The sequence below is a fragment of the Physeter macrocephalus genome, chromosome 18 (genome assembly GCF_002837175.3).
Source record: "Physeter macrocephalus isolate SW-GA chromosome 18, ASM283717v5, whole genome shotgun sequence".
NCBI lineage: Eukaryota > Metazoa > Chordata > Mammalia > Artiodactyla > Physeteridae > Physeter > Physeter macrocephalus.
Window position 1 is genome coordinate 11,532,601 of NC_041231.1, and position 22,680 is coordinate 11,555,280.

At 38.0% G+C, this 22,680-nt stretch overlaps 1 protein-coding gene across 7 annotated transcripts in view; it reads right to left on the bottom strand.

Annotated features, from left to right (window-relative positions):
* Window positions 1–3,813: 3,813 nt before the first annotated feature.
* The window catches only part of THUMPD3 (THUMP domain containing 3), a 29,623-nt gene continuing 10,756 nt past the window's right edge, over window positions 3,814–22,680 (bottom strand). For 5 of the 7 annotated variants that reach the window (XM_007121785.4, XM_028478918.2, XM_028478919.2 and 2 more), the window contains exons 5-10: window positions 19,977–20,107; window positions 17,763–17,832; window positions 14,238–14,353; window positions 9,668–9,778; window positions 8,296–8,419; window positions 6,146–8,123 (exon numbers count right to left, since the gene is read on the bottom strand). In XM_007121785.4, the coding sequence (XP_007121847.2) occupies window positions 7,974–8,123; window positions 8,296–8,419; window positions 9,668–9,778; window positions 14,238–14,353; window positions 17,763–17,832; window positions 19,977–20,107 (702 nt within the window). In that variant the 3' untranslated portion in view covers window positions 6,146–7,973. Of the gene's footprint in view, window positions 4,920–6,145; window positions 8,124–8,295; window positions 8,420–9,667; window positions 9,779–14,237; window positions 14,354–17,762; window positions 17,833–19,976; window positions 20,108–22,680 lie in introns of those variants that run through there. The other 2 variants (XR_008615632.1, XM_007121784.4) reach the window with 2 other exon arrangements.

Below are 22,680 nucleotides of genomic sequence, written 5' to 3' on the forward strand. Positions count from 1 at the left end.
AATTCTACGAAGCTTTCAATTTTGGAAAAACTTCCATCAGAGGAGGCCCTAAGTATCATATCTTAAGTTACAGGAAATCATCACAAAGTAAGTTTTCATTCTGATGAAGTATAAATTAATAGATATGTTTTAACACCAAAATGCTTTTTGGTTTATATGCTAATATAGATAGCATCTTGTAAATTTCAAATTTTTTATATTTAAAAGACAAGTTATTTAACTTAAAATTTCTTAAGATTTCTCCTTAAAATATGAGAAGTGCACATAATTGGCTTGCTATTTAATGCAGATTCTCAGTCCCACACCCAGAGATTCTGAATTCAGTTAAGACTGGTGGGGGTCACTAGAATTCTGTGTCTTTTATATGCTTCTGATGTTGGTGGCCCAGAAATCACACCGCAAATACAGCCCCGAGGGGCTACAGTATGCCTATCTTACAAAAATGATTACAACTTCAGAGAAACTGTATGTCCCCTCTACTTTGTAATTTTTTCCTCCAGAAAAACTGAATAAATGGGGAAACATTTTGAAAGGCAAAAAAAAAAAAGTTATATTTAATAGTTTGGGAAACTTATAGGTCAAACTGCTTTGTTTTTAAAAGGAATGTTAAACTAGTCCAAGTAATCTTTTTTTTTTTACTTTTTTACCAAGAAAGTTCCCTTTTTTGTCTTGTTTTCCCACTAAATGCATTTCTCAATGAATTTCTCAATGAATTTCTCAATGATTCCCTGGTGCCTGAACACAGAGCTGGGTACTCAATAAATGTTGATTTTATTTATATGTGAAGTTTGTTTTCAAGTAATAGTTTAAATCCACAGAAGCAATGCACCTTTTATGGAGAAACTTCAGGATCATACTTAACCCAAGTCACCTAATATTCTATTCGTAAAGGAAACTGATGCCTCATGGTCTCTGAATACATTTGTCTGCCATTCAGCTCTTCCTTGGGTTTCCTGTGCAAACCCTTGCACTTATCCTCTTCCTGTGCTTGACTTCCTTAGGCTTTATTACAATTTTTTAAACAAAGCAGCTACTTACTCCTTCTGAAGTAGAGCCATATTATTTCTTATACTCCTAGGACAGAAATTAAGTAGAGTGAAAACTTGTACTTGCATGAGAGAGTTGAAGGTTTTGTAAGGGATTTTATAATCTTTTTTTTTTTTTTTTTAAGATTTACAAAATTTGGGGGGCTTCCCTGGTGGCGCAGTGGTTGCGCGTCCGCCTGCCGATGCAGGGGAACCGGCTTCGCGCCCTCACTCATTTTTTATGCACGGAAGAGTTTTGGTATAATTATGGTTTGCAACTGTTAATCCAGAATATGATAGGGATCCACATCACAAGGGTAAGACTAGTTTGTTTTAAGCCCATCTTAATTGTAGAGCATATTGTTAGGTCACATATCCAGAAGTCTGGTACTTTACTTTGCAGGCTGAGAATTCTTGATTTAGTTACCTAGTAGCGTACTACTTTATATTGGAGGATGTATTTCTCCAGAAGACTTTTCTTCTTATCCATGACTCCCCATGGAGTCTTGATGGAGTGGGTGAGAAACTGGGTTATTAGAGAACTGTTAATAGAATGGTATAAAATATTTAGATTTATTTTATCTAGGCCAGTGTTGAACTTGATGACTTATTCCTGGTATCATGGTGTATACCTTCCTGGTGACTAGAGAGATTATTTTCTGCCTCTCTGATTATATCTGAAAGTCATGGTTACACTTAATACTTCTACTTTCTAGCTTTTTTCCTTGACCTTTGCTTTGTGCTGGTTCTTAGTCACCCTTTGTGTTGTAGTTCTTTGGGTTTTTAAAAAACATGTTTACGATTGGCTCTTCCTGCTGATAACAGTAACACATTTTCAGATCCCATTTATAGAATTGGTTATTTTACCAGCTAATGAACCCCACCTCTAGTATATGGATTCTAGTCAATTCAGTCAACACTCTTTACAGACTTTCTTCTTTTTACTGACCTTTGGTTAAAATCTCATCCCAGACTTTTTAGTATAATAAGTAGTGGCAACTTACTAGTGCATACTATAGGCAAAGCTAATGGAAACACAGGTTAGAAGAAATGAACTAATAATATTCATTGAGTGCCAGTTGTGTACCAGATAGTATGCCAGACTCTGCCAGTGTATTTAGTGTGGTTCTGATACATAAAACCTCATCTTACAGAGTAGGAAACTGAAGCTGTGAGGTTGCTATGTCCTATAGACATAGCAACTAATTAAGGGCCAGGGATTGAGACTGATCTGACTTGCTTAGTATTCCTTACCAATTTAGGGTACTCTGTTTCTCTGATGGAAACAGTCTTTTAGGAAATTTAATCTGGCTACAGATACAGGATGGGTTGTAGGGTTGAAGGCAGAGAGACCGCTTAGCAGATTCTTTTACAGTAGTCCAAACAGGAAGTGATGAGGTCTGGTATACAGTGATGGCAGTGAAAATGGAAAGGAAATTAAAAGAGTCGGACTGACCAAATGGTCACTGAAAATGGTCTCGACACATCACTTCTCAAGGAAGCCTTCCTTGATGCCTTAACTCCACTGTATTGGGTACCCCACCTGAATGCTGTCATAGCATTTCTCACAATTGTAATTAGTAATTGGGGTATTTTCCCTGTTAGGTTGCTCCTTGAGGGCATGACATTGCTTGTTTATGGCTATATCCCTGTTGTGTAAGCATACAGAGGTCTTCAAGGTCAAAACTTTTCATAATACAGTAAGTCCCCTACATACTAACCTTCAAGTTGGGAACTTTCAAAGATGCGAACGTGTGTTTGCATGTCCAGTCGTGTAAGTTAGTTCACGTGTCTGGCGTACATTGTCACGTGCCTGCATCCTCTACAAGTGGTTGTTCTTTTTTGTACTTTACTGTATAGAGTACAGTAGTATAGTATCTTTATTTCACACCCAGCATGTCCAGAAGTGCTGTAGCCGGTACTGCTAAGAAGCCCCAAGTGATAACGATGGAAACAAAAGTGAAAATAACTGAGAGGGTGGAACGAGGCGAAAAGATGGTAGACGTTGCTATTCTTATAACATGAATCGTTCAACCATCAGCATGATTCTATAGAACAAGGACAAGATCATGGAACATGTGAAGTCGCTGTGTCGATGATGGCGACAATGTTGAAGAAGCGGGGGAAGTGACAGAGATGGAGAAACTTCTCAGTGTGTGGATGCAGGATCAGCATCAGCATCGAGTCCCCCTCAGCTTAATGCTGATGCAAGAAAAGCTAAAAGCCTTTATGAAGACTTGAAGAAGAAACATGGTGAAGAACCAGAGGGTGCATCTTTTAATGCCAGCCATGGCTGGTTTCATCAGTTCAAGGCTAGAGCCAACCATCACAATGTAAAAGTAAGTGGCAAGGCAGCGAGTGCAGATATGGTAGCTGCCCGGGATAAGGAGTCCAAAGAGGTTTTTAGCAACTTAGTGACCCCCAGAGAGAAGCTGGAGCTAGATCTGCAAGAGGACGACTTCATTGAACTCCTTGCTGTGCGACACGAGGAGCTTACTAATGAAGACCAATGGAATTGGAGGCCCAGAGAAAGGACGAAGAGGGACAAGAGGAAGAAGTAGTAACCGAAGAGATTTGCGACACAGGAAATGGCAAGGGGATTTTCTTTATTCAAGGAGGCATTGTTAGTTTTTGAGGCACAGGATCTGAATGTAGGACAGTACATGAAGGTTGCAGCAGCCGTTCAGGATGCAATCCAGTGCTACCGTGTCATCTACGACGAGAAAAAAAGAGCTACTACCCAGACATCACTGTATTGTTTTTTCAAGAGGGTAGATAGACAAGGCTAGAGCCAACCATCACAATGTAAAAGTAAGTGGCAAGGCAGCGAGTGCAGATATGGTAGCTGCCCGGGATAAGGAGTCCAAAGAGGGTTTTTAGCAACTTAGTGACCCTCAGAGAGAAGCTGGAGCTAGATCTGCAAGAGGACGACTTCATTGAACTCCTTGCTGTGCGACACGAGGAGCTTACTAATGAAGACCAATGGAATTGGAGGCCCAGAGAAAGGACGAAGAGGGACAAGAGGAAGAAGTAGTAACCGAAGAGATTTGCGACACAGGAAATGGCAAGGGGATTTTCTTTATTCAAGGAGGCATTGTTAGTTTTTGAGGCACAGGATCTGAATGTAGGACAGTACATGAAGGTTGCAGCAGCCGTTCAGGATGCAATCCAGTGCTACCGTGTCATCTACGACGAGAAAAAAAGAGCTACTACCCAGACATCACTGTATTGTTTTTTCAAGAGGGTAGATAGAATTGAATCCAGCAAGGAACCAGAACCTGTGCCATCAATGTCAGGTGTGAGTGAAACTGCAGCTCGCCCTCCGTCTCCTGTTGCTGACGATCCTTGAGCTCTCCCGTCTCCCACCTCCTCCCCCTCCTCCAGTCAGTAACTCTTGCCTGTTCACTCGATGCCAGCCCTTGTATGCCAGCTGTTGTACTGTACTACTGTACTTTTTAAGATACTGTACTGTAAGATTAAAAATGTTTTATTTTTTGTTTTTTTATATAAACCTATTATTAGTACAGTACTATATAGCCGATTGGGTACCTAGGCTAACTTTGTTGGACTTATGAACAAATTGCACTTACCAATGCCCTCTTGGAACTGAACTCGTTCGTTATGTAGGGGGCTTACTGTACTAAGACGTAACTTACCTTTTCAGCTCATTTTCACAAGTACGTAGAGGCCACATGATATGTGTTGGATGACATCATCACTGATGTTAATTGAATGGTGCTGTATATTCTTGAATTTTTCATAATTTCCTTAGGTGGTAGGTTTAGGGTATGAATATCTGTCTTTAGAAATTAATTTATTCTTCAGGTTATACCTCCAAAATCCTAGCAAACCTCAGTATTATGCAGTTATAAAATCTTGTAGTTTTCTTTGCACCTAAGCATAAGCATGAATACATTCTGTTATGAAATAAGGTGATGAATATTTGAGTTGTCTGATGCATAGGGAGAATCAACTCCAAAAAACTGAGAAAAACCTACTGAAGTATCTTAAAGGATAGGTTATTGTTTGAGATTACATGCTTTGCAACGTGCCATTCTTTGTTGAAAATAGTTACTTCCGTGAAAGTGTTAATGTGATATCTTTTTACTGTATTTTACTTTTTTTCTGATTTTTCTAATTATGGTAAAATATTGGTAAATAAAGCTACTTGGAGCCCTCAGTTTTTAAGAATGTGAAGGGGTCCTGAGCCAAGAAGTTTGAGAAAGCTGCTGCAGCACAGTGTATATTGTAAACAAACACTCATGCCTGTTGAGTAGCTGGATGTAGTTAAAAATGAATCCCAACATTAAGTGTGGATTACTGGGAGGATGGGCATGCTAGGACAGGGAGCAGGTTTTAGTGGAGAAAGATGGGTTCCTGTTGAGTTTAAGTAGGACATACAGGAGAAGGGGTAACAATAGTAGGCAGTTGGAAATTCAGAATTTGGGCTTGAGAAAAACTAAAACACCATTCTCCTTTCCAGTGAAAACTGCTTTCATCATGGAATATATCACTGAACAGCTACTGCCTCACAACTGATTGGCATACGTGTTAGCCTTGGGGCAAAAGTATGAGGGTGACAGAGCAGGCTTCTTGTAAACAATGATAAATTTTTTCACATTGTGCACTTTTTAAAATTTGGTACAGGAGAGACCTATATATGGTGTTTCTCCTGAACTTAAAAAAAAAAAAAAGTAACCAAGGTACAATAATTTGATGTTTTTTGTCCTAGAAGTTTCAAACTTTCATCATATTCCCACATAATGCTTCATCTGAACTTGGAAAAGGCTATGCTTGGAATAAGGATGTTTTACTTTTCCTAGGCCTAGCTCAGTAATTAATATTAAGCACTTGTGGGCATTAGTGTACTTCAGGCACTTTACAGACCTTTTAAAATACTTCCTTTTTTCAGTCTTCAGCTTACCTTTTGGTCCTTGCAGTGGAGACATGAGCCATGTCTGACATTTGACATGTCAGAATCTAAAATTTTCTGAAAGTCTTATTACCATTTTAAAAGAAATGTTGAAACAAATGTTTCCCTCTCTAGCCAGTAGTACATTGTCTCTGGGAGATAACCATCTTCCTTTAATTTCATTAAATTTATAAAATCTGTCTCAATGTCTGTTGTTTTTTTTTCCCCTCTAAAATGCATTGAATGTCTGCTCCATAACTCAAGTCATTCTGTTTTCAGATTACTAAGATTACCTTACCCATCTTTTTACATCCCCATGGTGCAGGAGGTCCGTTTCAAAAGTTAAAAACCAAGGTCACAGAAGGAGTAGGTGGCAGTGTCATATATAATTCAATCTCAGCTTTTCTGAATCCTCATGTAGTGCATTTCCTGTTCCTGTCACCAGATTACAAAACAATACTAGAGAGGAAGATGGCAAACTATTACAATGTTCACTACGTACTTACATCATCTTAAATCACATCTGTTCATGTTTTTATGATGGTATTTAACAGGACTAAAGCTATGATATATCGAGCACAAATTTGATACACTTACTTACAAACAGCCAATATGCAAAAATATCCATTTGTTCAACAGATATTAAACGTCCATGCTGGTAGGTAATGTGTCAGGCAGTTGATGAACGGTAGAGAAAACATGGTCCTTGTTCTTTTCCAGTCCTGTGGACTGCTGACCAACACTTAGAGGTTTAAATGGTTTCTTTTGTGAGAGGTGAAAACGCTGTCTGTTCTATGTTGAACCCATAATAGTGAAACTGCATTCTGATGACCTTAAAAACTCCAGTCTAGGATATATGACCCTTATAAATGTCTTACTTCCAATTCATTCTCAAGTGTGAGGTACATCAGAGAGAAACCACACAAGGACTGTTGGCTCTGCTGCTAATGTGAACTCTATTCTTTCAAAGGAAAGAAGTACTGTGTCCTTTTATTCTAAATGAGACATCAAAAGTTAGTATGTTACCGACATGACACTGAAAATCTAAGCTGAATGCAGCCAGAAACTCCAAAGTAAACTGAATACAGAATGCCACATAAAACCCCAACTCTGTCGCACAGAAGCACTGTTTTTACAAGGACTTGATGATGTTTAGGTTATTTCATTTTCCACTGTCTTGGGAAGGACTTTCTGCTACTGCAAAAGCAATTAAATGTGAATAGTGACTGAGAGAAAATAAAAGAACTTACACAAAGTTTTTAATTCAAAGATATATCAGTTTGTTCTCTAGTCCTTTAGAGAAGCCAACAAAAATACTTGGACAGGTTTATGTTTGACTTTGAAAAGCATCACCACCTTTGTGTACTGAAAGAAAAATTTCTTTAAATATGGCTTGTTGGTCCCATACTTCATCTACCAGTGTAATAACTGCTGTTTACAAATAGAAATGTCTATTTAGTTCTATTAATCTGAATAACAGATGCATACTGTAATTTTTAAAGCAGATAGTAAACTTTTCTGTAGGTCTTGTGAGATTTCATCTTGTCATGGGGCAAACACTATTTTACAAAGTGTAATAATGCTTCATTTTTTAAAGTTGAGGAGAAGAATCTGAGCAACTAAATAACAAAGCTGCAGAGGCAATGAAATGTAACCTCATGATCTGATTATGCTCTCTGCCTTTCCCTTAGGCCAGGGTAGCTTTCCACCTGCTACAGTGGAAAACAGGAACTGCTATAAAGCCTGAAAATAAAATGTTCTAAACCCAAATCCCAGAGTACTTTAGTAGGCTCAGCATCTTTAAAGCATTTTAAGAAAAGTACTAATTGCCCAACTACAACAGCTCCAAAGAAAAGCTCTGCTTTCTCTTAAGGCTTGTTCCATTCTCTTCACACCTTTTGCTATCTAGGGTGAAGAGATTTACACCAAACTTCACTTCTATTAATACTATTTTTCTCTCAAAGCAAGTTCCTCATGCTGACATTTCCACTGTCAGGAAGCACTGGCAGCACTACTAATCATCTTCAGTCTTTGCATTACCAAGGAGATCTTTCTCCATCTTGTTCTGAAGGATGAACAAAAGTTTGAGGTGTACGTTTCAGAAGATAAACTGCAGCATGAAGACCTCCTATGTTGACCCAGACGGTATGTACCTTTCGCCATAGGTGTCCCATTCCAGATAATGCCTGTGTACACACAAAAAGTAGAAAAGTAATTAGCTGATAACTGCTTCTCTACCAACCAAGGGTCTTAGTAAGAAACACTGGGAGAAAACAAATCTTATTGAAATATCCCCAAGTGTACTTAAAAAGGTCCTAAAGTTGTCATGGGCTGAGTTTTCAAGCTAACGTACAGCACCTTGATAAAGCATTTCTTGTCCTGGGTCAGTAGTACAGCTTGGCCTGTCCCTGGCCTACAGACACGGCTCATCTCCCGTAGGCAAGCTGGATAAAGGTTCCAGTTTCTCTTCTTGGAGCCCATCCTATAAAAGAAGGTCTAATGAGTCACTTACTTTTGCAAAAAATAAGTATCTAGGACTATATGAAATGAGAAGTTACTAAAAACTCATTGCAATAAGAAAGTCCTGAGGTATGAAAAATAGTTGCCTTCTAGAGCCAGAGCTTTGTCATTACATGTCAATGAAATGATTAGATTTAGTAAATTGTTTAGAATTCTGAATGGGATGAACTGGTTACAGAAAAGATTTGACAACTATAATAGTTATGTTAATAGTTACGTAAGTTGTCCCCTTAATGAGTATAAGCAATCATTATGTAAATGAAACCAGTGATTAAAAAATATCCTGAGAAACAAGTTTTCCTCAACCTTTCTCTTAAGTATTAATGTAATTCAACAATGGGCTACAAAGTGGATAAACCTGTGATGGTCAGGATCAAAGTGTAGTTAATACATTCCTGAGTTCTCAGAAGAAAAATGGGTGAATCTATCATTGTTACATTCTTAAGTGAAAAACTGTTAAGTCTGCTAAAAGAAATGGAAGATTTCTGACAGAATAAGCTCAAGGAAAATACAACAGTTTTAGAAGACAAGTGGGTACTAATATTACAAATGAAAGTAAAATTCATTTTTTTTTTTACAAGTCCCACCTTTTTCCAAATGGCATGTCTGTTACAATAATGTCCACAGAGCCAGTTCTTAGTGGCAAGTTGCAGATATCCCACTGAATAGTATCTATGGGCAAGCCCCAGGACAGTTTGCCTTCTTTCACTTCCTTCTAGAGCCAGAGCTTTGTCATTACATGTCAATGAAATGATTAGATTTAGTAAATTGTTTAGAATTCTGAATGGGATGAACTGGTTACAGAAAAGATTTGACAACTATAATAGTTATGTTAATAGTTACGTAAGTTGTCCCCTTAATGAGTATAAGCAATCATTATGTAAATGAAACCAGTGATTAAAAAATATCCTGAGAAACAAGTTTTCCTCAACCTTTCTCTTAAGTATTAATGTAATTCAACAATGGGCTACAAAGTGGATAAACCTGTGATGGTCAGGATCAAAGTGTAGTTAATACATTCCTGAGTTCTCAGAAGAAAAATGGGTGAATCTATCATTGTTACATTCTTAAGTGAAAAACTTAAGTCTGCTAAAAGAAATGGAAGATTTCTGACAGAATAAGCTCAAGGAAAATACAACAGTTTTAGAAGACAAGTGGGTACTAATATTACAAATGAAAGTAAAATTCATTTTTTTTTTACAAGTCCCACCTTTTTCCAAATGGCATGTCTGTTACAATAATGTCCACAGAGCCAGTTCTTAGTGGCAAGTTGCAGATATCCCACTGGATAGTATCTATGGGCAAGCCCCAGGACAGTTTGCTGTGGCGACAAAAAAAAGGTGTTTCAACATATCCTGAAGAATGAAATTTTAAAAGACTTTTCTTCTGAAGAGACTGCTATAAAATACAAAAACTAAAATAATAATATCAGTGACAACATCAACAACTTAGTAAAAATTTTTAAAGTAGCAGGTAGGCAGAAAGCACAGGTCATAAGCTAAAACTTTTATAATGACAGTGCGTAAGAAACAAGTAAAATAAAAAAATTAGTTAAGATTGGTTTTCAAAAGATGTCTACATCTGTTTCATCTACAATTTAAGAAGACAGATTAAGGAGAAAAGACTTAACACAAAGAACTGTAGTACACAACTTGAAAACAGTGTTGAGGCAGTTAATTACATAACTGATGATGTAAAAACATTGTTGATGAAACATACACTGGAAAAAAACAACACTGAAGAGAAAAAAGCTGATGAGGTGACACATCTGAAGGATAAAGTTTGGTAAGTCTACACAGAAATAACAGGAGACCTAAAGAAACATATGTAAAATTCAGAAATATAGAGGTATTGGTCTTAAGATTAAAAAACATGTATCATACTATAAAAAAGAGAACAAAAAAGTTCACATCAAAAAAATAATGACAGAAGGCAGAATGAATATAATAATATAAATGATTTAAATCCTCCCCATTAAGGCAAAGCTACTAGTTTAAGAAACAAAATTTTAACAGGCAATAATAATGCACAGGCTAAAAATTAAAAGCAAATCAAAGATTATGAGCAGCAATTAAATGTTGTAATATTGATATTTAATAAAGAATTTAAGAAAAAAATGCAATAGAGGTAATCACTACATAATAGGAAAAAATACAGATATTAGAAATATGTATTATACTCACAAGCACCAATAGCTGCAATAAAACAAAACAAAAAAGGCAAAAAATATTAAAAGTCAATGTGAGATTGGGACTTCCCTGGTGGTCCAGTGGTAAAGAATCTGCCTTCCAATGTAGGGGACGTGGGTTTGATCCCTGGCCGGGGAACTAAGATCCCACATGCTGCGGGGCAACTAAGCCCACATGCCACAACTACTGAGCTCCTGCGCCTCAATGAGAGAGCCCACGTGCCACAAACTCACAGCTAGAGAGAGAAAAATCTACACACCACAACTAGAGAGAGGCCTGCTCGCCACAATGAAATATCCCGCATGCCTCAATGAAGACTCCGCGTGCTGCAACTAAGACCCGATGCAGCCAAATAAATAATAAAAATAAATATTTTTTAAAAAGGTAAGATTGATAGAAATGGTACAGGTTGAACAGACAAAAAGTGAAGATGCAGAGGATATGAAAAACAAATATGATAAAATATTCAGAAAATAGAAAAGAAATTATTTGCTTAAAAATATCAGGTTTCAAAGAAACCCTAGTCATGTACTACAACTCAGGAAAAATCTCAATAAATGTAAAACAAAATAGATCATAAAAATTCATTAATCACAAAACAATATAAAAATAAACTAAAAGCTTTTAACTACTTATGTATAAAAAATGAGCTAAACCATTGGTCCTCCAAGTTGGGCCACAGACCAGCAGCATCAACATCACTGGGAAGCTTGCCAGGAAATGCAGACCCTCAGGTCCCATCCTAAACCTACTGAATCAGAATCTGTGCGTAGTGAACAGGTTCCCCAGGTGATTCATTTGCACATTAAAGTTTGAAAAGCACGGTCCTAAACAATTAGATCAGAGAGAATCAAGTATATAACCAACCATTTAGAAAGTAACCAAAACAGATTTATCAAAATCTATAGGATATGGTCAACAGGAGTACTTAGCATAAAAGTCAGCTCTAGTAAAAACTTTTATTAGAAAGAAGACATTTATAGCATATAACAAGATTTTAGATTACAAATGAAAAGACCTCAATAGGAAATAGGAATAAAAAACAAAAAGCATCAAGCATAAAACCATAGAACAAACAGTATACGAAAGAACAAAACGAAGTACTGGCAATCTAATCAAAAGGGAAAAAAACAAAACTAGCAAAGAAGAGGATATGCAATATACAGACATAAAATAATATTAAGGCATACCATGTATAAATATGAAAATTTGCAAAACTGAACAAATATTCTTAAAAACAACTGATTTCTACATACAAATATAAACCTCACACTAAGGGTCATGGAGGCAGCTGTGAGGTCAATCATGGGATATAACGACTTCCTGTGCTCCTGGATATGAAGCACCTGTAAGACCTAACAAATCTGCTTACCACTACATATTTCTGCCACTTTATACGAAAATGAACGACTCCAGCAGAGGAGACCAGAGAAACAATTTTGTGATGAGGTTCTAGTAGGAAACTGCAGACCAACTGCTATTTGAACCAATTCTTCCCAAAGACAGCTGAGAATCTGAAAGAATGGTGAAAGGCTGGCACAGATGGTGTGTCGTCAAATGCAATTTGTAGCAGTGGGCTGGGGCTTAAGGTACTATAGCAACATACATCTCAGGATGGGAAATTTCCCAGAGGCTAACAGACTTTCAATGCACAGATATCAAAGGGATATGGTTGAAGGACCTTGGAATATTTTGCTTGGAGAAGAGAGGATGTGGAGAGCTGGGATGGAGGGAGAGGAGGGTTGGTAGCCCTTCAAACATCTGATGTTAATCATCACTGTGACACAGAGGTAAGATTTTTCTTTATGGACTCAAGTGGAAGAAAAAACCCAGATCTGTACAAGGTACAGGGAGAGATTCAAGTTCCCTAAAAGATATGACTAGCACTCAAAGCTGTGCTAAGCTGGAATCAACAGCCTTCAGAGTCATAAGAGGTGTTTATACAGGCTGGAAGACCATTGGTCAGGATCTCCTACAGGACATTTAGGGACTGTAGGGACAGCTTTCAGGTCTCTTCCAACTCTGAGATTTAAGTGCCAAATAACAGAGGAAAGGCTAAATAAACTAATATTTCTGTACAATGGAATATTATGCAGTCATTAAAAAACAGATTGAATAAAAACATAAAAAGCGTTTGAAAAACTTTTAATGTTTTCAACTGTTTAATTGCATTAGAAAATATTAATATTTTAATATGTACTTGTTTTACAAGAACCTAGAAATCTTGAATTGAGAAAATGATTACAAAGCGTGTCTATGTGTCAGTCTGAGTTATGAATGAATTAGGTCCTGGGGCCCATGTGGTCTTGTAAGACTACAATCATCAAAAGTGGTCCTGAAGCATACTAACAAGAGGACATGAAAGCGAATACATGTGGGATATGCAAATATTTGGATATTAGATTATTTTTCCCCCGGTATTTCTCTAATCCTTATAGCATGTAGCAGAGGATTGAGTTCCTTGTTTGTGTTCAATTAAGTTTCAGATATGAGAAGGCACCGCTGCCACTTCTGTCCTCTTCCCCGACAGCTAGGAGGGCAGCTAGGGCCCCTTCTCTCACCCCCTTCACAGGGTGCCTTCTCCAAACTACATCACTTCTTCAATACTAAAAACATTTCCAGAGAAAAGACCACTAGTCAGTTAAGAGCAGTCTTGTGCCTCTGTTAAACCCCCAGCTGGATGCCTGCATGCACTAATGGAAAACTTATGAAATTAAAATGAATCTATGCAGTTCTTCCACTACATGGGAAAAAAGATATCTGAATAAGGAAAGAAAAAGGAAGACAAATAAAAATAGTTGCATTAGGGTGGGGGAAATTATAGTTAAATTTAAAATATTTTAAAAATACAAATTAGTTTCAATCAAATTTTTTTTTTTTTTTGTGGTACGGGGGCCTCACACTGTTGTGGCCTCTCCCGTTGCGGAGCACAGGCTCCGGAGGCGCAGGCTCAGCGGCCATGGCTCACGGGCCCAGCCGCTCCCCGGCATGTGGGATCCTCCCAAACCGGGGCGCGAACCCGGTTCCCCTGCATCGGCAGGCGGACGCGCAACCACTGCGCCACCAGGGAAGCCCTCAATCAACTTTTAAAATTTAAATGGAGTCTCAATATATTCATTTGGCTATAATACTGTCACAATGCACTGGGTGTATCAGTTCATAAAGCCAACATGAAAAGTGATTATCGGACTTCCCTGGTGGTATAGTGGTTAAGAATCCGCCTGCCAATGCAGGGAACACAGGTATGATCCTGGTCCAGGAAGATCCCACATGCTGCGGAGCAACTAAACCTGTGCACCACAACTACTGAGCCTGTGCTCTAGAGCCCGCAAGCCACAACTACTGAGCCTGCGTGCCACAGCTACTGAAGCCCAGGCGCCCAGAGCCCATGCTCTGCAACAAGAGACGCCACTGCAATGAGAAGCCCGTGCACCGCAATGAAGAGTAGCCCCCGTCTGCCGCAACTAGAGAAAGCCCGTGTATAGCAACGAAGACCCAACGCAGCCAAAAAGAAATAATTAATTTTAAAAAAAGAAAACTGATTTTCTAAGTCTAAGAAATGCTACAAAATCTTTTAAATTAAAATTTTACCCTTCTTTCACTTGGCTCTTGGTCAATAAAGATGAGATGTTATTTGCTGCTCTATTCACAGCCGACGGATTATTATCACCAGCAATGTGATAACAGTTAGACCATTCTGTAGCCCCCTAAAAGACAAGAGTATATATGAAAACAGAAGTACCAAACTGCAAAACAAAACCCAAAACCAAAAAGTGATTAAAGGTAAAATCATTTCAATCACTTGTCAATAAACAAGACAATCCAATTCAATAATCCAATGCTTTTCTAAAGTGGCAAAATACTGCATGCTGTCAACTTTGCTATTCCCCTTGCTTGAAATGCCCTCCTGTTCTTTCTCTGTTTGCTGAACTCTTACTCATCTCTCAAGGCCCAGCTCAAATGTCGTGCCCTCTGTGACATCAAGCACAACTCTCCAAGCTGTCTCTCATTTGCCCCTCCAAAAGCACTCTGTACATGTATCTGCCACTGCACTTGCTCTCTTTTAAATTATTTCTATACCTGTCTGCCGCTCAACACGTCTGGGAACTCCTTAAGGATAGGTCTGGTATGTCACTCAGTCCCTCACCCAGCAGTGTCTGCCACACAGTAGGCATTACAGACTTTAAATACAAACGTAGTTTGAAGACGTTAGCCAAATCAAACTGACTAACCTATATCCTTTTGTGATTATGGAATTTTTATATAATCCGATAACCTGGAATATTTGAGAATTTAAATAAAGTGTAATCTCTATTATATAGGCTTTTGCATGATAACCACCATATTCTTGAAAGGATTTTGTCATTAAAAAAAAAAATAAATTTATTTACTTTATTTATTTTTGGCTCTGTTGGGTCTTCGTTGCTGCACACGGGCTTTCTCTAGTTGCGGAGAGCGGGGGCTACTCTCCGTTGCGGTGTGTGGGCTTCTCGTGGTGGCTTCTCTTGTTGCGGAGCACGGGCTCTAGGTGCGCAGGCTTCAACAGATGTGGCACGGGGGCTCAGTAGTTGTGGCTTGCGGGCTCTAGAGTGCAGGTTCAGTAGTTGTGGTGCACGGGCTTAGTTGCTCCGTGGCATGTGGGATCTTCCTGGACCAGGGCTCAAACCCATGTCCCCTGCATTGGCAGGTGGATTCTTAACCACTGCGCCACCAGAGAAACCCAGGATTTTGTAATTTTAAATCAAAAACATGTCAGCGGAACAGAAATACCGAGCTTTCCATATTATTTGTGCAATGAGGTGACATACTACCCTAGGCCTGAACAATGTTCTGTGCAGATTAACAGGTTTCTGACATGAAAGCAGAGATAGTTCTGCCCTTGGTTTAGGGATGAGTAACAAACACCTCTTCCTTGGTAAACAGTAATACCCCCTCATCTATGGACACAGGGCTTCTTCGCTTTTTCTTTTGCCCAGACCCTTGAGGGTAATGGAGAAGGGTGATGTAGGGAGGATGATGCAGAGTTTGATGAAAGCCTCTCTCTGATTCTGATTGCCCAGTATTCATTTTTTCTTCTAAACCTATTTAGATTTTCAGCCCCTGAAAGAGATGGGTTTTATAGTACTTCCAAGTTTTAAAGGCAGTATTATAAATCAAATACTTTATACTTTGGTGAACAAACTGTCTATAGACCCTTTCAATTCCTTTCATAATTTCATTCATTTTGATCATATACCAACTTAGGTTTTTCCATACTGACATCCTCATGCCTACCCCTACATGGAAATGTCTCAAACATTTTCTTTTTCTTTTTATCTTTTTTTTTTTTTTTTTTTTTTGGTGGGGCTGGGAGCTCCTCTGGTCTCTCTCTAGCTCTGTTGTATATTTCTTGACATGTAGTGACCTTCACTGCTATTCCAGACAATAGACACATCATGGTTTAATGCTAGAGAAGCACACTCTGCTTTGTTCCCAGAATTCTTTGTGACAACAACTGAGTTTTCTCTGTGTGGCTCTTTAGCCAGAGTAAATTTCTCTAGCTGACACTAGCAGAAAACAGCAGTCATCTAGACTAGTATGATTTCCTTCTGGGATTCTAATTCCCAGATAGCAGATGTCATTTTCTAATTGCAGTCTGGATTATTTTTCCCTTTGTGGGTTGTTTTGGACTTGCTCATCTGTCCAGTTTCTGCTCACTCACAATATCTGTAGTATCTCCCTGCAGTTTATTACCATTGGCTTTATGTATACTATATGTAAAGCAATTTTTTACAAATTTAAATTTGTAATTTTTTACAAATTTAAATTTAATTTAAATTTTTTACAAATTTAAGCAATTTTACTGGTGCCCTCTTCCAAATTATTTATTATAAAAGTTTAGATAATATTGATTCAATAATACGGATTCAAGGAGACTCTCCTGTTAAATGTTCTCCAATTAGAAAACGCCTTTCTATTTCTTGCTTTGCTTTAGGCAGTTTTTGAGTCCTCTCAATGTCATTCATGGTATTTTCTGAAAACTTTCTAACCTTGCTAGACTTCCTAACAAAGCTAACTAATGGTCACAGGCTTCCCCATCTTACAAGAACCTAGGAGGATGAAGAAGCATAGTCTCACTTTATAGAGAGGAAATGCCCTCCTCCAGTTCATGCTTGTACCTTCAATTATCTTTTCTGTTCAAGTCTACCAGTTTGTCTGTTACAGAAATGGGACTCACCAGTTTGTAATTCTCAGCCTCCTCTGTAATCCAGTGACTAAACATGACTTATAACCTAAATCTAGTCCTTGGCTATTTGTAATAAGTGGCTACATCCTTCTCACAAAAGTTCCAGCTTTACTAGTGTAATTCACTCAGAACTCTTGGGTCGGGCTTCCCTGGTGGCGCAGTGGTTGAGAGTCCGCCTGCCGATGCAGGGGAAACGGGTTTGTGCCCCGGTCCGGGAGGATCCCACATGCCGCGGAGCGGCTGGGCCCGTGAGCCATGGCGGCTGAGCCTGCGCGTCCGGAGCCTGTGCTCCGCAACGGGAGAGGCCACAACAGTGAGAGGCCCGCGTACCACAAAAAATAAATAAATAAATAAATAAATAAATAAATATGTTCATTAAAAAAAAAACAAAAAAAACAAAAACAACTCTTGGGTCCATGGACCTAACCTTGATTTCATTATGTCTAATTTACCCATGAGTTCTAGAACATTCTGGATGTATCACTTCCTTATCTAAAAGCTAAAGAAGGGCTCCCCTGGTGGCGCAGTAGTTAAGAATCCGCCTGCCAATGCAGGGGACGTGGATTCGAGCCCTGGCCTGGGAAGATCCCACATGCCACGGAGCAACTAAGCCTGTGCACCACAACTACTGAGTCTGTGCTCTAGAGCCCTCAAACCACAACTACTGAGCCCACGTGCCACAACTGCTGAAGCCCACGTGCCTAGAGCCCATGCTCCGCAACAAGGGAAGCCACCGCAATCAGAAGCCCGCACACCGCAACAAAGAATAGCCCCCGCTGGCCACAACTACAGAAAACCCATGCACCGCAACAAAGACCCAACGCAGACAAAAATAAAATTAAAAAAATAATAAATAAATAAATAAATAAAAGCTAAAGAAAAGTTATTACCTCAATTGATATTGCCCCTGTTCCACACATCGGATCAACTATTATATCAGTAGGCTGAGGAGCACAGAGCCTAGAGAAGAAAACAGCCTATGTGAACAGACAAGACTTCCACAACGACTATTCCTCCTAAAGCTGTAAGATCAAAGGCCTGTTATGCTAGCATGAAGAAACAATTGATATTTATTTTAAAAATCAATTTGTAATTACCTGTTGACTCTATATCCTAGCACTTAAAAAAACAAAAACAAAAACATTACATATAACTAAAAGCCCCCTTTGACTACCATCCAAAATCCCATTTCACTTCCAAATGGAAATAACTTCTAGATCTTTTAATATGTGTGTATATGCTTTTAGAAAACACATGTTATTTTGTATATAGACCTGTGTTGTTACATTTAAAACAACTCAAACGTGTCAAGTAGAACATATATCAGTATAAGTTTACTGGAAATTATTCACTCAGTATTCCTTTCCTAATTAATTCAATTTTAAAGATAATAACATTGCTATAAAATAACTGCTTTCCTTTGAGCACTTAGTATTTGCCAGGCATAGATTTAAGCTCTTTGCATGCATTATCTCTTTTAATCCTTTTAACAATCTTGTGAGATAGGTTACTATTATTATTCTCATTTACAGATAAGCTGATGCAAACCTGTCCATGGACACAAAGCTAGTAGGTGACAGAGTCAGGATTAGAGGCATTACTGTTAGTGGCTTAAATGTTAGCTCTTCTATGAAGCATCCCCTCCTCAGACAGGCGACAAGGTTTCTCTTTCCTTCTTTTGTCCTGCTATTCTCCCCACATTCTATTATGGTTCTCCCTTACAAAACTGAGATTCCTGGGGACTAAATCTGGATTCTTACCGTAACTCCTGTCCAGCTCTACTTCTCCATTCCTGCCCCTCAACACATGGCAACGGAATCCTTGGCAACCCTCTTGGTAGTAAGCAACCCTGTACTCCCAGCCACTGCTGCTGGGTCTGGGTGAACACATGACTGAAAACTATGTCAACCAGATTCTCTCTTCTAAGACGTGGGAACAAAGAGCTAGAAGACCTAGGCAATATGGGGCTGGCTGGTTATTTAAAATTGGAAATACATAAATTTAGATGACGGGCAGCCATTTGCACAGATGAGCAGAGACAAGAACCCGTCGGCTCCCAGGGTAGATAAAAGTGACTGTCTAGGTTTCTGATATGGCTTTGAGTTTTTCTGTGGATTTCCCAAGACTTCTCAGTATCTTGCCAGTAATTCCCCCTCCCACACAATCATCACTTTTTTTTAATCTTAAACTAGCTTACTTAGGTTTCTAACAGTTGCACCCAAAATAAAACCCCAAAACCACTCTCCATATCCCTGGCTCCTACCATAATGCCTGGCAGTAGATAATAAATGTCTGTTAAATGAATGAAGACTAGGAGCTCTTCCTTAATCGAACGGGTGCAGTTTTCTGTTGTTGTCATTGAATTGACAGGTTCCAACTGTATTGAACTAGGACTCCATGGATGAGCAGGGTAAAAGAGGAAGCAAAGATTGGGGGAGAAGGAAATACAATTAACTACCAGGCTATAACAGGCACTGTATGTAACAGGTATTTTTCATCTGTTTTTGCAATTTACTCGTCACTAATAATCCTTTAAGTCTAATATCAAACCCATTTTGCAGTCTGGCAAACAGAAACCTAGAGAAAACAACTCGTCCTAGTGGTGGAAAGAAACACCCAATCAAAGGGAAAAGGGCAAAGGAGAAAAAGTTATGTCTTGCTCTTGGAAAAGTGGAATATTTTCCATGTGAGTATAAGATTTTAAAATATAAGTAAAAGCTCTCTGTGTTCACTTATACATTATACACATTAAAAAAATCTCTGCTTTCATCTGCTTCACTGCACAGAAATGAAACAAAGCAAAATTTGTTCTATTTCCCAACACGCAGTATATCCTTTCTAAACAGAAACGTGATAACCACGTTCAAGAGGCAGATGAAAACTATCGTTTTCATTTTAAAATCAAGAAAATTGAGACAGTAATTAAGTGATATTTTCAGGATCTCAAGGAATCAACATTGGATACAAAGAAAGAGAGCTTTAGCTTTTTACCCCGTTCCTTAACTACTAGATTCTAACACAGTACCTCACAAAAAATTACATTTTGAAGGGAAAATTCAAACCAAGTTCTCACTTTCATCTACATGGCAAACCCATTCTCTTACCTGAGCATCCCATAGGCAAGAGTAGATCTAAGAGTTGTGGGTCCAAAATGTGTGATATTTCTTCGGTGGAGACTCTCTTCTGTCAATGCAATGCCCACAACAATTTCATTATCATGGATATTCAAAAGAACCTATAAAATAAAAATAAAATAGTTTTAGGGTTATTCGAACTGTACTTATCACTAAGATTTTAAAATTTGAGGCTTTATTAATTTTTGTTACTTTATTACTGAGGTATACTTTGCATACAGTAAAATGCACAAATCTTAAGTGTGCAGTGCAGTAATTTTTACATATAAATGCTGTGTAACCACCATCATATAAAGATATATAGTTTTTCTTGCCCTCTGTCAATACCCAGAACAAATTATCATTAATCTGACCACTACCATGATAAACTATTTTGTCTTTTTTTGAGCTTCACATAAATGAAATCATTTAAGAATATTCTATTTGAAAATTGTAAAATCTATTTTATTCTTCTTTTAATTCACCGTATTCACAAGTTAACTATAACCAGATTCCTCCCGAATTTTTATAAGAGAAACACATTTTGAAGGTTTCCAGGTGTTTAATATGCATTTTTAAAAATTTTAACTTTTTTGGAAAAGATTCCAAACATCCAGAAACGCTTACCAGAACACTGGCACAACGAACTCTTAAGTATGCGCTTCACTTAGATTAACCAACTATTAACGATGGGCCACATTTGCTTTAACACCTATTATTTTTTTAGTACTTTTTAAAACTTGACTCAGGTAATGTCTGTGAAAGAATGTTTCTTTTTGGTCTGAGTTATAGTTCTTCTAACACACAGTTAAATGTATACTATTCAAAGAAAAACAGAAGTTGAAATAAAATATGTTCTGCAATCTTCCACCTAAAATTTCCTCATCATGATCTTAACAGCAGCAGCTAACCCTTACCTAGCTATATGCAAACCACTGTTCTACACACTTTATATTTCTTACCTCATTTCATAGCCACACCCTCTGAGCTAGGTATTATTATCCTCCTTTTATAGATAAGGAAACTAAGGCACAAAGAGGTCAGTTTACTTGCGCAAAGTTATACAGCTCGCAAAGTTATACAGCTCGTAAACTGGGATTTAAATCCATGTAGTATGGCTCCAGAATCTGTACTCTGAGCTCCCATGCTAACTTCTGGACATCACTGTTCTAGTTAGCCTATTCATTCTCATAACAGCTGTTAAAAGAAAAAAAAGAATGGGGACTTGTTCTTCTGATTTGATATGCAAAAAAAAAAAAGTTACAGAGAGAACAGGCAACTTGCCCCAGATTCAAGTGTCCCAAAAGCAACAGTAAATGACTCCTTGGTGAAAACGTCAGTTGCTAGGGGCCTTTTAAGCTGTCAGAGATGGAAAGACTTGTTAGTATGGCTCACATGTGAATCACCCTTAGAGTAGAAGATTGAGACCAAGGAGGGTAAGCATGCTAAAAAGAGGTATCTGGATTTGGGAATCTAGCAGAATTTAAGAAAGAGGACAGCTGGCTCTAGCATGAGTATTAGCAATGATGTCCTGATTTAGAAGGTCGAGGTTTGTTTTAAAAATGTATTCCACTTCAGAAGCAAAGTCTGAAACCAAGACACACAAAACAAAATAGTTGTTTTAATTCTTTTGAATTTTATAATCTGAAAGTCCACATAATGTTGTAAAAAGCACTAGTTTAGAAATTAGAAAATTCAAGTCTTAATAGCTCCCATCTATTAAACATGTAGTATAGACCAGGTATCACACCAGATACTTAAAATGTATAATCTCATTTAACCTTCAGGACACACAGGTATAAACTATTATTGGCTCCATTTGAAACAGAGGCTCAGAGAGAATAACTTGTCCAAAGTTACACAGTTAGGGAGTCAAAAGTTGGATCTAGCTCTGTCTCAATAGCCCATGCTCTTGTTAATGATACCCTACAGTTTTCTTTCTTTGTCACATCTTTGTCTGGTTTTGGTATCAGGGTGATGGTGGCCTCATAGAATGAGTTTGGGAGCGTTCCTCCCTCTGCTATATTTTGGAAGAGTTTGAGAAGGATAGGTGTTAGCTCTTCTCTAAATGTTTGATAGAATTAACCAGTGAAGCCATAAGAATTTGCCCATTTCTTCCACGTTGTCCATTTTACTGGCATATAGTTGCTTGTAGTAATCTCTCATGATCCTTTGTATCTCTGCAGTGTCAGTTGTTACTTCTCCTTTTTCATTTCTAATTCTATTGATTTGAGTCTTCTCCCTTTTTTTCTTCCTGAGTCTGGCTAATGGTTTCTCAATTTTGTTCATCTTCTCAAAGAACCAGCTTTTAGTTTTATTGATCTTTGCTATAGTTTCCTTCATTTCTTTTTCATTTATTTCTGATCTGATCTTTATGATTTATTTTCTTCTGCTAACTTTGGGGTTTTTTTTGTACTTCTTTCTCTAATTGCTTTAGGTGTAAGGTTAGGTTGTTTATTTGAGATGTTTGTTTCTTAAGGTAGGACTGTATTGCTATAAACTTCCCTCTTAGAACTGCTTTTGCTGCATCCCATAGGTTTTGAGTCATCATGTAGACATTTCTCCAAAGATATACAGATTGCCAACAAACACATGAAAGAATGCTCAACATCATTAATCATTAGAGAAATGCAAATCAAAACGACAATGAGATATCATCTCACACCAGTCAGAATGGCCATCATCAAAAAATCTA